The sequence below is a fragment of the Cygnus atratus genome, chromosome 3 (assembly GCF_013377495.2).
Source record: "Cygnus atratus isolate AKBS03 ecotype Queensland, Australia chromosome 3, CAtr_DNAZoo_HiC_assembly, whole genome shotgun sequence".
NCBI lineage: Eukaryota > Metazoa > Chordata > Aves > Anseriformes > Anatidae > Cygnus > Cygnus atratus.
Genome location: NC_066364.1, coordinates 78,352,391 through 78,370,458, shown reverse-complemented (window position 1 = coordinate 78,370,458; position 18,068 = coordinate 78,352,391). Strand labels below are relative to the sequence as shown.

Here is an 18,068-nt window from a genome sequence, read left to right as displayed (position 1 = left end):
TGTACTCCTCAAGCCTCTTGAGGGCTGGAATCTTACATAGGGAGAATGCATGTGCCAGGCAGAAAAGGGGCTTATTTCTGCTGACGCATGTTTGCAGGTGATGGGAGACCAGTGGTTACCCGGAGGTGACAGCACCCTAGTACAAGTGTGCCAAACTGATCCTTGTGGCACTACAGCTGCTCTCCTACCTCTCATCGTTCCACCATGGCAATGAAGGTGTGTGAGCGTGACATTGAATTCAGATAGTGTTGTAGCCAATGCACAGACCTATGTCACTTCCCTTCCCTCAATCCTTCTCCACAGGTAAGGGAAAAGCTGTCCTCCCTTGGGTGAGAGAGGCAGGCAGGCTGAGCCAAGCCAGGACTCAAACACAAGTTTTACCAGTCTGTATAGCTCACTGGATGATACTTCCCTCCTTTTCACACTGAAAATAGCTTCCTTTTGCTGTGATAATCTAGTTTTGAATGTGTTTTTAGACTGTTTCCAGAAGGCATCACAGAATTTCCCAAGCAGAGGAATTGCTGCTGTCAACAGCTTAGTAATAGTCATGCACATGTTTTCTCCTTTCTTCTCCTCCCTCTTCACCCTGCCCCCCTCTCCCGAGAATGAAATTTGTAAAACCTTGTGCACTGCTCAGAATCCAAACAGACATTTGGTTAGTTAAAAACATATTTCTCTTTATTTGGAAGTTTTCTATCCACAGATAAAAGGCAGCTGATACATTGCATAGTATACCTTCTATTTTTTTAGTATGCTTATTATTCAGTACATCAAGAAGGAATGATTACTGGCTCTAACTTCCCACAACAAACAGTGAAGTTAATGGAATAATAAATTAAAGTAGTAGTCCATATTATGTATAAAATAAATGTTAATACATACAAATATGATATGAATGATTGATTCGGTTTCCCTCCTCCTTAAGAGTTCAGTGTCTCATCAGAGTGGTTGCATAAGCTGAGTTTTTATTAAAATGCAGCAGCACTCTGAAGCTGCAAAACACAAAAGCCACACAGGTTTGTTAAGTGAATGGGAATGCTGTCAAGAAATGATGCTAGGGAGAATGAGAATGCTTTTGTCCCCTCCCTATGAGGGTAACCATCACTGTTGTTGCTGCTGCATGGAGGAAGGCTTCACACTTCACCTGTGGCTGGTCTTGGCTCTAAGGCACTTGCAGTCAAAGGACAAAGCTCCACGCACCCCTCAGCATGTGGGAGAGGAAAGCCATCAGGCCTTACTTAGGGTGTTGTTTATCTCCGGGCTTGTAGTCCTATAAACGTTCATTGCTGGATATTTACGGTGGTAGTGCATAAGCAGCTTCTAGTGGTCTTTAGGATACCGCTGTAAGGGAGGTCTCTCTTGTCAGTGTGTGTTCTTTTTTTGATGACCTGAACTCATGTGGGTTCCCGTCAGTGCTTTCTGGCTGACCGCTGTCCCCAGCCAGCCATGGGACGTGTGCCCAGCCAGGGTTTCCCAAGTGGGCCGGTCTTTTTGTGGGCTGAATGTCAGCAAACTGCAGGCTGCCACCTGCACTTGTCTGTTTCAGAAAGTGCCAAATCTAGCAGGGGAGGGAGCTATCAAAGAGGGACAGTCCAGCAAAGCTGGAGAAACAGACCTAGCAGGGCAGCAAGAGACCTCCATCCAAGACTGGGGAAGGGAACAGAGAGCTGGAGTCCATGGAAAGTAAAGATCCAAGAGTCTTTACCACAACACAGATGCTGATCCATACATAATACACTGATAATAGTCAACCGTATTCTGAATTACAGGGTTGTAACTCCATCCTGAGGATCTAATGACTACAGAAAGCACCTGAGCTCTGCTGCCCTCGTTTGACAACCGTATACACCTGGATGCAATTATAACCCTGTTGTATGGCTCAGCTGCCTGGCACTTTTTTTCCTCCCTATGTATTAAACATTGAGGTAGAAGTTTCAACTTGTATTAAAACACACGGTAGAAAATGAACGCAATCTTAGTGGGCTAGTAGTCCAAAGACCTTCCAAATTTGCAAAAAAAAAATCATAAAGTGGCTATAAAATAAGTAATTGAAGTAACAGAAGCAAAATAATTCTAAAAATGTCATACAAATAGTATTAAAAAGTACAGTAATAAGTTGCAAGACGCTTGATCTACTGGCTTAAAATAAATGAACCAGAGACATTTTGTTTCTAAATTCTCCCTCTGCAACAAATGGCAGAAGCAGAACTTTGTGGTATCAGATACATCCTGGTATCCAAGAGTACATAATGAATTCCTAAAGGTAGTAACTGTTTTGAACAATGATCTAAATATAGGTCATTTGTACTAGTTAGCTTCAATGGAACATTGCGTTTCTTTCGTATTAAAAATACATGTTTAAGTATGTATATACACATACGTGTCTATTGCAAAAAAAAAATCTGCATTCCTTCTTAAGTTTATAAGGAAGCTCAAAATAATATAACAGTAATAATAAACTTTACAAGAAGACCTAAATGATTTACTGTTCATACAATACTTAAATACAGGGAGCACAAATCAGCAACATAGTATTTTTCGTGTGCTTTACAACCCCTGTAATACTAAAACAAGTTTATATTAATACCTACATGAAAATAGTTAAACTACTGCTGTAGGTGCTGCTGTTAGTTACCTCTACTGTACTCAATACCAGGAAGTAAACAAGCTCCAAATTTCAGTTAAAAGAATTTGGTTAGCTTGAATTTCATCCTATTGATTTAATTATTGGCAGGAATGTGCAAATACATTCAGTGTAAGAGAGCTGTTAAATCCACAGGGGAAAAAAAAAAAGTTCTTATATTCTTACAGCTATTTTACAAGAAATACTAGATGTTCCAGCTTTAACACTACATTTTTAAATCAGGGAAAAAAATCCATGAGTAAGGAAGACAGATACTGTTTACGAGTCTTCAAGGAGAACGTTTCACTGACATTAAAGGCAACTTTGCAGACTCACTTGAAATGTATCAATTTGTAATCTACACATTTACAGGGGATGCTCTGCTCCAAAAGCTGTTTCCCAATCTGTGCCAAAACATGTGAGGCTGCGTAGAATACTTCTGATGATAGACCTCCAGGCTCTGTTTCTCCATAATTGATTTAGTTATTAGTTATGCAGGCAGAGAAGAGATCCCTGAGGCTTGGTAAAACAGTATTCAGTTACTAAAAGCCACCCTTTGTGAATTAATGTCATCCTACCAGTTCTTTCTGCTCATTATTCCTCCAAGTCTTGTTTTCCTGGACACCAGCTGTCGCAGAGGAAGTCTCCAGCCTTTTCTTCTCCTGCCTCCTTGGCTGGCTGAAGTTGCACCAGCATGGTCTGGAGCGTCTCCTTCACCACCTGGATCTCCCTCTGCAGAGACTGTGCAAGCTTTATTAAGGAATAAATCGATAGGTGATTGGCAGCCCCTTTTCTCTTTCCAAGTTATTAAATAAATTGTTGTTCCGTTGGTCACACCAGATGGCCATGGCTATCTAATTGTAGCTTCAAATTCTTCCAAATTGTTTGGATTAAATATTAATACATTTCTCTCACTTGCTTTCAAAAAAAAAAAATACAGGAAAAGTTCTCAAGTAGCATTATTTAGCACTTAAAAAAAAAAAAAAAAAGAAAGAAAGAAAAGAGGGGATGGGGGCTACTGCTCGGATGCTGCTCTCATGGGAAGGAGGGAGATGAAGAAATTGTACCATGGATGCAGCAGACCTAGTCCCTGGTTTTCTGCTGGATGGTGAATTTTTGAGCACCAGTCATAGGGTGGCTCAGATCCGACGTGACGGCAACAGGAGCAGTCTGAGACAAAAGGAAAGTGACCAGAGCTTGTGTGGAGTTAGTGAGCTAGGCAATGTGTGCCAGGACAAGGGGGGGGAGTAGGGGAGTCCAGGCAAGGTAGCAAAATTAATCCTCTCTACTATAAAGCAGAGAAAGTGTTTATGCCCTACTTATTTTCCATTGTCTACTTCAGGTTTCCTGCCAGGCACTTATGACGGCTAATGTCTCTGCCTTTTAAGAGGTGCTGACCTTCCCCTTCCCTCTTTCCCCAGTTCCAAAATGACACAGGGAAGGAATTGGGGATGGTAACCAGACCGCGAATGGGTGCAGCAGTGAGCAGACACCAGCAGGTAGGACCAGAGATACATGGAGACAGGAGGCAGTGGCAACTGCTGAGCCATGCACAAGATTTCGAATGGCTGGTCTTCCTAGGGCAGTACAGCATACTGTTCTGATGGCTAGTCTCCCCTGGGAATATGCACAGCTTGTACTATCGATAGATCACTCTTTCTGCTGATAAACTTATGTCAGTGAGACTATCCACCTCTGAGTCCAAGTGCAAGGGCTGGACATAGCTCAGTAAGACAACCAACTTTATCTCCTCTTCCCTAGCTTACACAATGTGGAGAGCAAATCAAGTGGGAGCCGAGTCAGAGCCTGCTGGAGATATAAACCAAGAACCAAGTCTATGTGAACAAAACTTAAGGCCCGTCTTCAACCACTCTGAGAACAGCATTCCTTCCTGTACAGATACTGCTACAGGGCGAGGACCCCAAAAGGCAAATGTAAATGGGTCAAGGAAAAGAGAAATAAGTTCATCTCTAGCAGTAAGTCAACAGGATTTCTGAGAGAACCAGAAATGTGCTTCTTCATGGGAAATGAAACAGGTTGACACTGAAACAACTTGCTTTCAAAACCACAATGCACAGGGAGAATAATGCACAAGGACAGGCTTTATCCTTTACACAGCCCATCCATTATGAAATGTTGTTTTACCCGACCCTGATGTCAATGCAATGTCAAGAAAAAAAAAGACACCCTCCAGTTATGCAACTGCAAAAAGTGAGCTTCTACTTTTGAAAAATTGTGACTACGGCGAACCAGAGAAAAGCCACACAAAACACTGCTATTCCAGGCAGTCATACTTATGCCTTTGAGAAGCCTTTTGGCTGCTTTTGATTCTGCTATCACTTCCTCAGAATTTCATCTTTATGCGTTTATGTAACATTTACTATGATGTTTCACTTTTAATTCCTTCACCAGGAGTATTCATGCATACTTTTAATTTCTGGACAGCTCTAATGTAAAGGGATTCTGTCCCTGACTACCCATAATCAGTAACAGCAGCACACACTCAACTTCTCCTATCCTAGGATCTCAAAGCACTGTACAAGGACAAATTAATTATGCCTTACAGCTTTTCTGAGGTAAGAAACATTATTATTCTCTTATAAGTGGTCCTGGACTGTCCACCACTCTGCAATTTAATCAGGAGACTCTGTTGAAAACCTGACTGTGAAAAGAGAAATTCTTCAGTTTATGAACACCATGAAGCCTCTGAAATTTAATTACTTCTGATGTGCAGTCTCTGACTACATGCTGTTATTTGTAATATCCCAAGCAATTACAAAATTCTTTTCAGGTATAAAGAAAAGGCAAAATTGAAACATTTCACTGCCAGTGGATCAGAAATCTTGAAGCATGAAGGAAAAGGAAGGAGACAAAGAAAGAAACTCTTAACCAACAGAAAGACAGAGCAACAAGAAAGACGACTGCGTAGTCTTACCTATAGCAAGTTTCAGAAAACTCATGAATAATACCACAGTCAGGTGTAGACCTGCAACTATCATAAAAGCCTTTATGGCTAGGCAAACTACATGACATAAGCCTGAGAATGGAATTTCTATCTGTATACAGAGGTTATGTCTGGATAACCAGCTTCACCTATTTTAAAAACACAGAAAAAACTTAGCTGTGCATGGGTCCACATGCAACATCGAGCCAGTATCAAAGGCCGGAGCCAAAACAAGTTTCAACAAATAATGTTTTCTGGTCCTGCTATCTTCCAGTAAAAAAATGTCAAAATCTCTCTGATGTCTAACAAGCAGTAAGTTAAAGTAATTGGAAACAGTGTCACACAAACCCAATCCGTTTTCTGCAACAATGCTGCAATTCAAACATAGTCTCGATTGAAGCTTTTCACCTGTTTGACTTCCTCTGTCTTTCTTTAAAAAGTCTTGAGGAAGATCTGTCAGGATCTGGAGGATGTCTGGCACAGGACTGATTTAACAGACTGGAGCATCTTTCATATGAGGAGAGGCTGAGAGAGCTGGGACTGTTCAACTTGGAAAAGAGAAGGCTCGGGGGAACTTATTGATGTGTATAAATACCTGAAAGGCAGTAATAAAGAAGAGGGAGCCAGACTTCTCTTCTCAATGGTAAGAAGCAACAGGCACAAATTTAAAAATAGGAAATTCTGTCTGAACACAAGAAAACACTTCTTTACTGTGAGGGCAGTCAAATACTCACATAAGTTCTGCATAAAAGTTGTGGAGTCTCCATTCTTGGAGATACTCAGAATCTTACTTGACATGGTCCTGGACAATCAGCTCTAGGCGTTCCTGCTTGAGCAAGCGGATTGGACCAGATTACCTCCACAGGTCCCTTCCAACCTAAATGACTCTGTGATTGTACACACCATGTGCCAAAAGACCAGCAAAAAGTTAAGATGTTTCAACGTTTAATTGGAAAGACCTGTGTTCCAGACTGAAGGCAAAGATGCACATGGGTGGAAAAGCACTGACCTACCTCCATCATGGAGCGAACGAGCAAGGTAGAACCACATTCTCTCCATGTGACGCACACTGGGAAGGACCCACCATCCTGTCACCCAAAATTAAAATCAAAGAGGGCACCACTGCCAATTCTCACTCTTGTGGAATCCCAAAATTTCTTACAGGTGAGGTACAGTCAGGGCCTGAACTCTGCTCTCCTGATTCTGTGGAAAATCTACACTGAAACGTGTAAAAGTACATGAAAAGTACATTTCATGGTACATGAAAGCCTGCCATATCATAAAGGTGAAGGATTAGCAATGTGACCTGCAATGCCTAATAAATGTTTAGGCACAAAATTCTGTTTTCAAATAACTTTAAAATGTCCATTTTATGGCAAGGGGGGAGATTGTGTGCTTTTAAGATAATAGTATAGCCAGGTTTTCTTCCAACAAAAGCATTTTCACCAGGAGGAACACTTACATGCATTCAAATTGTCTATCAAAATGCAATTGCTAATTAAGAACAAAAATGACTGTGAAATTGCAATATAGGCTCCATTTAATTTTACTAGGAATTCCAGGCCTTTACTGTCAGGAAAGTAACACCTCTCATCAGCTCTGCAGACACCAGAATGAGTCACCTCTCCTCCTTTGGTTTTTCCAATTAATGATGTGGACTGTTTTCATACACTTTCCAATGATTAACTTTAATTGAACGTTTTGTGGGTCTATTTGGTTATACCACACTGAATTTAGCAAATATGTCATAGTGCTCCAGATGAGCTCTTCTCCACACTCCCCCATTGTTTGATGCTTTTTATACAAAAGTACAGTTTAATATTTACTGTGGAAAGCTTCAATATTAAATGAGAATCCCAAGTGGGTCTGTGTAAATACTCAGGACCAAGAAATATCACTGGATTTCTCCTTTGTTCAGGTTGTACTGACAATTACAACTAGCACAGTTGATTTAAGTGTTCTATGCCATCAAAATGTAGAATGAAAAACAATGACATCTGGGATTTTTCTTCTAATACAAACTTAATTATTAATCAAAGCTATGACACACACTAAACATTGGCAAATGGCTCGAGAGCATCAGGAATTTATTTTTCTCAGTGGGGTCTTTAAGAGTGTTCTAATAATAAGACAACAGTACTAATCTACATCTGTGCAGCCCCCAGTCAGATTTTTGACCTAACACAGTTTGTAGGATTTATATGTAAGACAGTTTTTAGGGGGATGAGGAGAAGGGCAAAAATAGCTAAAAAACAAGAGTTTGAAAACATATCCTGCTCTCATTACAATTTCAGATCTTTAAAGATGCTACTCACAGAGTGCTACAGATTTTAATGAAGACTGCATAATTGCCCAACATTTAGGATAAAAAGTAATTTCATTTAAAACCAAATAAACCACAGTGCAAACAATATATCCATCTATTAGTAATTGATTCTTCTACTGAGGCTAATTATTGGCACCAGTCTCAGTGCTGGTTCCTGCAATATAGGCTAGTTACCTATAAGCAAAAGTTTACTTTATAGGCACTGGGCAGTTTTTAATTGAAAACAAACAAACAAAAATATCTACAGGTCTGTAGCACTGTAGTAGTTATTCCTTTTTTGAAGCATAGCACAGTGATTACATGTACCAGATGGTAACATTTTATGCACATTGATCCAGACTACCTCTGAAATAGCAACTGAATGTTAATGAGTGGTAGCTGAATTGCTGAACTGCTTCTCTCTATGTCCCTATGTTTTAAACATGTTTTCTTATTTTGTAACTGATGGTCTTGCTAGGAGGACGGGGATATCACAGGGTGTGCATTTCTGCATTTAGATAATATGAACTGAATTTCACTGATAGGGGAAATCAGATCTGTATCAGACAACTGTGGCTAAGAATGAGATTAATCTACAACTCTCCTCAACTTCCAGTGATTAGATTTTTATCTTTTCAGCTTACTCATCCAGTTTCAGAGCTACAAAGAAATATACACGGTCCATGGAAAATACAACTAAGTACTATCAGACATACTTGCAGTGTATTTTCTTTAGGAACCAAAAAAAATCATTTTTTCAGTTTATTGCACCTTGCATAGCAAATAGTAACTATGACTGGACCTGTCTTAGTGAACACAGGTCTGAATATGAACTTAAGTCTACTGCAAAGATGGGTACAGAACCCATAAATCCAAGCCTCAGTGTTTTTCTACTAGAGTTAATGTGAACATACCTAAGAGAGGAAGGACTCTGCACATACGCAAGACACATACATGCACATATTTCTGAAAAGAATGGAGATGAGGGAAAAAAACTGCAACTAAGCATGTATGCTGCAAATATGATCTACAGAATATTGGAAACAACTGTCCTGTGGCAAATACAAGAAAATAATCTTTTTTTTTTTTTTTGTACACTGAAATGCTTAGAAAAGAAAGATTTGAAGTCATGACAAATTAGTGACTGGATTTCTCCTCTCTGTGCAACCCTTCCCCTATATATATATATATATATATTTTTTTTTCCTTAGAGCTTTTCATGCCAATAACTTTAAAGAAGTCAGGTTTCTAGAAAATAAATTTTGCAATAGCTGGCAATAGATGCCCAATTACCTAAAACAAGGTAGTAGTTCCATGCATTCTATTGATTCTCTTTTCTAGTTTTGCGCTAGACCTCTCTACACTCTTTCCTGGAGGACTGTGCACTTCAGTTTGGGAGAAACTGAATCCTTCTTAGCTCCATTATCACCTCAGCTCACCTTCAGGTGTCTGCTAGTCTCTCCAAAGATGAATGCATTCATCTTTCTTCCTTATTCGCTTGTCTACCACCCCTTTTCCATTAAAAACTAATGAACTAAGTACTTTCATCTTCTTTAGTCTCATTGGTTCTTATTCTCTTTTCCCTTTCTTAGAAGAACAAAATCTCTTTTGTGTGTTTTTTTTAATGGAAGTCATAAATGAAAAAATACTCTGTGCTCTTAAATTTTGAAAAATTTCCACAGATGAAGGCCCAACAAATGCCTCTGTAAAGGTTAAGCAATCTTCAATCAGATACTGAATGACAGATGAAGCACAGAAAGAGATAAGAGTGCTTTATAAGACATCTCATCTGGTCACTTGTACTGGAGTGTTAGAGGCAGATTAGATTGCATAGGATACCATATGATGCCTCTGCTGGTCATTTTTTTTTCAAAAGGTAAAGAAAGCCAAATTACATGTGACAGTATACACAGTCTGAGTCAATGATGTAGCATTTAATTTAACTAAATCATGCTGGGAAATGCATGTGTGTTGATGCTTAATTCCATGCAGGTTTTGGTGCACTAGTTATTCACTTTTGTGTGCATTACCAACAAACGGACTGTAACAGTAGAATAAAAGCGTTTCAATGCCTAATTTCACTTTACAAAGAACTAACTTCTGTTGAAATCAATTAAGGCTGGATCAGACCACAGTGCAAATGCACTGTAGGAAAACTTGCTACAACAAATACTCCCACTTCAGCAAGACAATCAATTCTTCTTGTCTTAATATATTTAATCTATGTTAAGAACTAGTACTCTATGTGAATCTGAAAGGCAAATATTTCACATACATACTTACATAGATATATATCTACAGATACATCAAAAAGGATATGAATAACTCCTTCATCAACTCTGCAGACTGAAGTTTGCAGTTGATCTTCCAGATGCACCAATTTCTCACTTATTGCTTCACATTCTTCATCCAACTCTGCGGAAAATATGAAGAACTCCTAAAGGAAGTTGAAAAAGAAAATAAAGAATGTTTGCTGATGATTATACATTTCTACATGACATTTCCATCAAATTAAGGGCAAAATAAAATATTAGTGAGGGGATATGATGTTTTACAGTGCTAAGATATTGCCTGAAACCAAATTCCAGTTAAAGAGATAAAAAGTTGTTACTATATAATAATTTGGTGATTTATATAGAATGGAATGTGCTTGTGGTCGCAGTCTGTTTCCCAGCAGAAAAAAAGTCATGATCTCACTTTCAGTAGAGGATTAAAGGGGTGTGAAGACTGAACTGCTCTCCCTCTTCACTGTCGTCTCACCACAGCAGGGGAGGGAAAACTCACGCTGACTACACCATTTAGGTTCCTAAATTTCAAGTTGTTTTTGTAAATATGATTTACACATTTAGGCCATTTCAACAAGCATCATTTTTGGTATCTCACATAAATACAAAAATGTACTTGCCTTTTGAAGAACAATCTGGCTAGAATACTCAGGGACTTTGTTCAACTGATCAGAGAAAACACATCGAAGTCTTACAGAATACAACATGAAACTACACTTTGTTACTATGTTATGGTGAAATAAGTATAAATTTTCAAAAATAATGGTTGTCTACCTAGACCTTTATATAGGCCAAGGCTTTATCTATTTTAAATCGAGTATTCTAAATTCATTACAAAGGCCGCTCCTATAGATTTGTTTGCTTTCAGATATACTGCAGAAGGATAATTTGTATCTTTTATATTTTGTATTGACTTCCTCTTTGAGAAATGACTCAAATAAGCAGCATTACTGAGTGGGGAAAAAAATCAACCAATTTGTGCAGCACTGAGATTAGCCTTTCACCCTCCAAGGCATCATAGTGCTGTCTACAGTGAAAGACGGGACATCTGTAAAGAAAAGACGATGGTGTGAAGATGAAGTTTGGCTGGAGCTACATTGAAAAAAACAGATCATTCATCAGCTGGAATACAGACAACTGTATTTTCTCTAGACCGCGAGTATGTATTCATCTATAGCCAGCTACGTATGTGTCCATACACAAATATCAGAAAATTTTTGCTCCTTTGAAAAAGTATTGGAGTCCTTTACAATGACCCGTGACATCATGCATCAGTGATTGTTTGAGAGAAATCAAGTCTTCAGTCAACGAAATTGTGCCAAAAATTGTTGGAATGCTGCCCATTGGGAAAATCTGATTTTTGGTAAACATATTTACCAGACCTCAGTTTTGTGCTACCCTTACTGTTTGCGTCACACAGTACGTATGCAGAGTCAAATGTCAGAAGAGGTCTGCTTGCTGGTACATCCTCTGTTACAGCACAGAGCTTCGACCTTTTGCCTTCCTATGTCTTCTGCCAGACACAGCTATTCAGCAGATTGCATGGGTATGCAATGAGCTGCAGCTCAAAGCCTGGACAAGCAAAAGGGAGACTGGTTATGTTGCGAATGCCCACAGCTTAGAGGCAGAGAAGTACAACATGAGAAGCAGCCAGCTGAGTCCCTGGCTCTGTACATGAGACCTGAACAGCCAAATTCAGAGTTGTTATCAAGTATCAGAATCTACAACAGAATTCAACAGAGTAAACAGATGTAAAATTGACCCATTGTTTTTAAAATAAGAACAAGGTAGGAGAACATACACATTCTCCCTACATCAACTAGGAATGTCCTTGTCTCTAGACTGAGGACAGAAGACAAGGAACAAGTCTTCCATCCAGCTGTTAAATCATTATTCAATAAAACAGCAGGACTCCATATGTTTTTAGGGAGTGGGATAACCCAGGCAGTTTATATCAACAGAAAGCTTTTCGGGAATCACTCTGTGACACACATGCAAGAACAGATGACAGTTTTCTAAAAGAACTTAGGTCTCATGCTGGGAAGGAGAGAGTCAGTAAATTGTAAGTAAAACTTGCCTACTCTGAAAGAACATCTAAAGTGATGGCCATTCTGGAGAAAGCTCAACTTCTGAACATTTTTCTATAGCAGCTCGTTACCCGTGGAAAAATCAGATCTTCACATAATCATCATCTCAAATGCAAGAAAAACAAGACAAAAAGCATGCAGTGCCATACCATCATCGAACAGTTAATTTACGAAGAACAGCTTTTATTAACACACAAGCTCTTCAGGACTGTTCTGACAGACAAAAGCCATAAACAAAGTTTTCAAATCAGACTCTTTCTACAGATTGTGTACTTAGGCAAAATGAGTTAGTCCTGTACAGATCCTGAAGAAATGATATCTTATAGAAACACATAAAAAGCAGGCTCTAGCTCTTGCAACATCAATATATTGTATACTTTTGTCTGATCCACTTACTGCTTTTATCAAGGGGATACTGTTGACAGTAGGACAGTGTATCCAGAGAATTGGTCAACAAATTAGCAGTGCCACCAGTGGCTGTAAAAGAAAGATCTATTTCTTCCACTTTAGAATGGCCCTGTTTCCTGTCTAGTAGATGCAAACACAAGGAGTTCAATGAGCAGCTAATCCAAATGATAAGTGCACTGTCTGCATTTGTTTAGACCTGCTGTGAACATCCATAGTGGAAATTATTTCCCTAATCACTGCCAGTGAGCATACAGGGCAAATCCTAGGGCAAATTCCCACAGGGCCTCCTAGACGTCCTCCCTTCTCTGCACTTCAGATGGGATAAGAGATGCTGGCAAGAAGAGCCAGTACTTAGAGACATGGTTGGCAAAAAAGGCTCCAAGTTGCAAGTATGGCCTAGTTCTAAGGTGGTCAGGTCCTGAAAACTCGAGATAAAATATAATTACAGCCTGAAATTCACATTGGCAATGCAGCTGGATGACTATACTTACCAGTGTGCAGCTAACTAATCCAATCTCATATTGGACATTTTCTTTTCCTTTTAAAATAAAACCTTACAGTCAAGTAAACAAAGGTCCCAGGAATGACAAAAGGGAAGAGGGAACCCATGAGCCAGCCCTCAAGCCCCTAGGGCTTCAGGTGAACTCTCATTCTGTAGCAAGCACAGTGCTTTGCATCAGTACTCGCCCGTATTTTGGGTTTCTAAGCTTTGGCTAGTAGCTTCCATCCTGCTGCAGTTTCTGACAAGGAGTTTATTGGTGAGCTAAACATGCTCAGAAATAAGATTCTGTAATTCTCACAGCCATTCACATTAATTCCCCTGTCAACTGAATACTTAGATTCTCACTTGAAGTAAAATATCCATTCTAGCTCGCATGTAACAAATACAGTAAATCTTCCTGATTTATTGCATTTTGAATACACAACAAATTACCTAAAATGTAACAGAAATCATGTTTACTTTGGAAACTAAGATAAATGAAAAGTGAGTACTAGGAAAAATTGTGTGCTCAACGAAGAACTGTTCCAACAATATGGAGAAGCAGGGAAATATAAATAAGTAAAAATCCAATCAAACTTATTTAGGTCTTTGAACACTTGTACCCATTTAATCATAACTGCATGGTTATAGCTGCTCTGTGGTGTAACTAAAATATCTCCATAAGGTAGTTGTTACCTTTTGTTAATCTTAAAAACTTAATGTGCATTCTGCAGCTTTAATCTAGCAATAATAGTGTATGGATAAACTATTTTCGCATCTGTATGACACAGAACTGCCTTTTCAGCTGAAATGAGAAGCTCCTCCGTAGTTTAGACAAACATTGTCTCTCAAGGATGTACTCACAAACATCACGGGAAAAATGCAGGAGAGTCATCGTATATATAGTATATAATAATATATGGATTATATACAGAACATGTATATAATGGCCATCCTTATTTTGGATTGGAAGAATCTGGTGGTGCAGACATTTATAACTTCGGTTTAGGTATCCTAGTTTAATATCAAGAGCTATACATAAGATGGTAAAAACATATACTGCTCTCAAAAACATACAAGAAGAATTCTAAATATTCAATCAATTCCACAGCTCCTGCCCCTAGACCCTCGTATGAAAAAAGTATGATAACCCAGAGAACTAGATAGGAAAGGTCCCTCTTAGAGCCTTCCATGCCTGCTAATGTCACTGGTAACATTTTTATTTGACATTTGTCTATGTAGGCAGGAAACCACTGTCAGTGACACACAAACTATTCAGAACAGCTCCCGGTTGGAAAGTGGCACTTTACAGTGATCAACACCTCTGAAAGGAAAGTGGACTCTGCCTCCAGCTCAGTGTACTAATAAAATACACCTCATCCAAGCTTGTAGGTTATGTCAATGCTACAAGCTGTGCTAAGTCTTAAGACTTCTTTGTTTATTTCTGCACTAACAGCACTTTTAGGAGAGACTGAAGCAGTCAGGAAAGAGCTGAGATGCAATTTTGCTCTATGGATTTTTCTGGGAATGGGGATATAGCTAGTTGGGATTATTTTTTTTTTCTAAATCCTTAAACAGGTTAAAATGGTACAAATGTGGGTCTGACTTGTTATTTGTTATGGTGGTAACTGAAGAAATTCTTCTACCTTCTCATGCAAAGTATAAATTCTTATTCTGTCCCAGATGCTGCACAGCATCAGTGCACCAAATTAAGAGCAGAGGAAATGGCTTCCACTTTAGTCTTCTGCATTTCATTTTACCCTTTTACAAGCCATTTTAGTCACCTATGAGCAACAGCTCCTCGACAGCATTACTCGAGCAAAATGTTTGGTCAGCTTTTCCAGTGCAAACTCCTTCTGTGCTCTCTTGGATCCAATTCAGCAATTTTATACGGAAGAATCAGTATTCTAGTAGCTAGATTGATCTAACTCTATTAGGGATTAGAGCCTCTATTAGTCTGGTTGTTGTGCTGAGAAGTAGGATTCCCAGATAAATCCTTAAAATTTGTTCCTAATGCACAGAAACTTTGTAGGAGTTAGTTGCCTTGCTTCAAACTAGCAGTATCATAACCCTAATGAAATAGGGCAAACAGAAGCCTTAAAAGACCTCATGCAAAACATCACAGCCAGATTTTTTTCACCTCTACTAAATCCTCTCTCTAAGAGTTAAAATCATTCAAAGCAATATAAATAACAACTACAAAAAGCTGCCCTTGCAGACAGATACTTTTTGTTACGGCACAAGGCTTAGAACAGTGACTTATTGTTTGCAGAAGTGCTGCATGCTTGCCCTCACCCCTAGCAGAAGTTAATGGAAATTGTGACCACTTGAAACTCCAAAAAGTCAGGCTAGGGCATCTCTTAAATCATTTCTAGAAACAAAATGGAAATGTCCATATGCTTGTCCTGCTTGAGCAGATGCTTCAATCGCATGCCGGCTACATGCACATGCCCTCAGTTAGTGAGCTGCATAGCCACAAAGTGTCTGAAGTGAAGGAAGCCTTTGCCTCTGCCCTGCATCCCAGCACTGCTGTCCTGTGTGCACTGTCCTGGGAAGGTGCCGTAGGTGAGAAGGGCAAAGCAGTCACTGACAGCAGGCCTAATCTTGTACTCTGATAATAATGCTTCTTACTCCTGACCACCACCATCCTAGAATCATGGCAAGAGCAATCAGGAAGCAACAAAGGGCCACAACAGCCCCCTCCGTGGTTTGTAGTGAGATCAAGCACACTGTTACTGCCCTCAACCGATGCCTGTCTACACGGCTTTTAGCAGCTGATAGGGATTTTGTGGTTCCAGCTGTCAGGACAGAGCCTGCTCCAGGGCTCAACCATCCTTACAGTGAGCAGGTTTTCCTAATCCAAACTTCCCTTGCTACAAACTAAGATGTTTTCATTTCATTTTACCCTTACGCAGCACACAATAATTGATCATTATTCCTCTTTACTATTATTTTTTCTGTGATGGAAGATTTTGACTTTCAACCAGACCAAGATTTCTAAACATTTTATTTATATTCCTTTCTTTCTTTTCTTCAGCATGTCCCTATCATCCACACAGAGAGATACCCAGACCAGTGCCATATTCCCGTGGAGGCTTTGACACTCTCAGCTAAGCACAATAATTATTTCTTACAACTGACATTCCCATTAATGAAGATGCAAATGACTTTTGCCCTTCTTTGCAACAGGATCAAGGTAATGAATCCCACTCTGTTTGCAGTCCACTATAACCCGAGATTCTTATTCCACAGTATTGTCATCTTAGCTGCTATTTACCATCTGTATACATAAACACGACTTTTTTTCTGCCCCAAGTGCAATTTGCACCTGTCTTTTAACATATTACATCTTATTGATTTCAGGCTAGTCTTTCAATCTATCAAGAATATTTGGAATTCTAATCCTAATTGAAATTATGTTGGCTGGCACATAGACTCCTGGCCTATCTCCTTTTTAAAGGCAAATACCAACTCTGCCTTTTACTGATCTCTTGGGACTTCAACCTTCCTTTAGGAGTTCTCATAGGAGCTTGTTAATGGTTTGGAGATTGTTTTACTTGGCTCCTATGTGCTTTAGAATGAATTTCATCAGTCTAGCCTGACTTCAGTGCATCTCACATACCTTCAGACCCTTCACCATTTTCTTCTCTTGCTACCTTGTGGTGAATACTAACGGCATTACATATATGGGCACAGTTTATTATTTTTAGAAAGACCTCAAGCTAAGAAAATAAAGAAAAGAAAAAGTTCTGCACTCTGCCCTCATTTTATCTTCTCATTTACCTTTCTTATTAGAAGACATATTGATGCTTTCTTTCAGCTATGCCTTACAGACAGCTTACCACTGAAGCCTCCGGACAGTATGCATCTTTTGCTTACCAAAACTTAGTGTGTACTGTGGTCTTCCTGGTTCACTCTTATAGTGTGCACTGCTCTTTCACAGGCTCATCGTTAACATATTTTTTAGTTTTCCTTTCAAAAGTCTTATGGGCCACTGAAGGGTCTCTGGCATGGATGGATACACAGGCTGTAACTGTTTGCTCTTTTCCACACCAAAAGAACATGATGCTTTATTAACAATATGATGTCTTCTGGAGGGTACCAAAGATCATCTGCTGCTTCCTCCTACCTGTTGTTTCCCTGCTTTTCTTTCATGGGGGTGGCTCTCCGACTTTCCACAGAACTAGGATCAAGGATGTTTCCCAGTTACTTCTGCTCTTATCACCTTCCACTTACAGACTGCTAGCTTGTTCCATCAGCCTGTTTATGCACATTTAGGAGACTTCAGCACTACAACATGCTCCTGTTTCTCATATGCAACAACTCAGGCATGAAACTTTCCAGACAGCTGTTTTGCAACTGTGAGCTACCTCCCCCACCATCACACGCTTTTCCCACATTCCCTTTGCTTGCACCAATCCTTTTCCCTCCTCTGCAGGGATACAACAACACATGGGAGTGTTAGATGACTCATCAAAATTACAGCCTGATGTTGGCAATCCTTCCCCTCATGTATCTTCCATTACAGCTATGGAAGAGCGTCCTTGGAAAATCATCTCTGCAGGAATAGAGCTCTCCATTGCCTTCCAGCACCCTGCTGCAGTCTGTGTGACAGCAGTCTTCCCATTCTCATCCCTAGTAGATTCAAGATCTTCCCTGAGTGCAGGCTTCCTAAAATCAGTACAGACTACTGCATCGACTCATTTAATTAAACTGGGACAATTCCAGTTCCTGCTGTGGGAGGATAAGGCTATTTACTGACTTACAAATAAAAATTCACAGTGGGCCAGGAGCTGGAAGAGAAACAAAAGCACCATATTGTTTTCTAGTGTCCACATCCCGCTGTGCTAGGAGTCAGCATAGCTGGGTATCATTTATAGGTGGTTCGTAGTATTGTTCGCTCCCGTCTCTGCTCCTGAGTCACTAAGATGCAAC

At 39.6% G+C, this 18,068-nt stretch overlaps 1 protein-coding gene across 2 annotated transcripts in view; it reads right to left on the bottom strand.

Moving 5' to 3' along the window:
- Positions 1 to 658: 658 nt before the first annotated feature.
- DISC1 (DISC1 scaffold protein) overlaps positions 659 to 18,068 on the bottom strand; it is a 202,365-nt gene continuing 184,955 nt past the window's right edge. Inside the window, exons 13-14 of one of the 2 annotated variants that reach the window (XM_050709968.1) lie at positions 10,178 to 10,309; positions 659 to 3,364 (exon numbers count right to left, since the gene is read on the bottom strand). In XM_050709968.1, coding sequence (XP_050565925.1) covers positions 3,218 to 3,364; positions 10,178 to 10,309 — 279 coding nt within the window. In that variant the 3' untranslated portion in view covers positions 659 to 3,217. The remainder of the gene's footprint in view (positions 3,365 to 10,177; positions 10,310 to 18,068) is intronic. The other variant, XM_035562617.2, reaches the window with a different exon arrangement.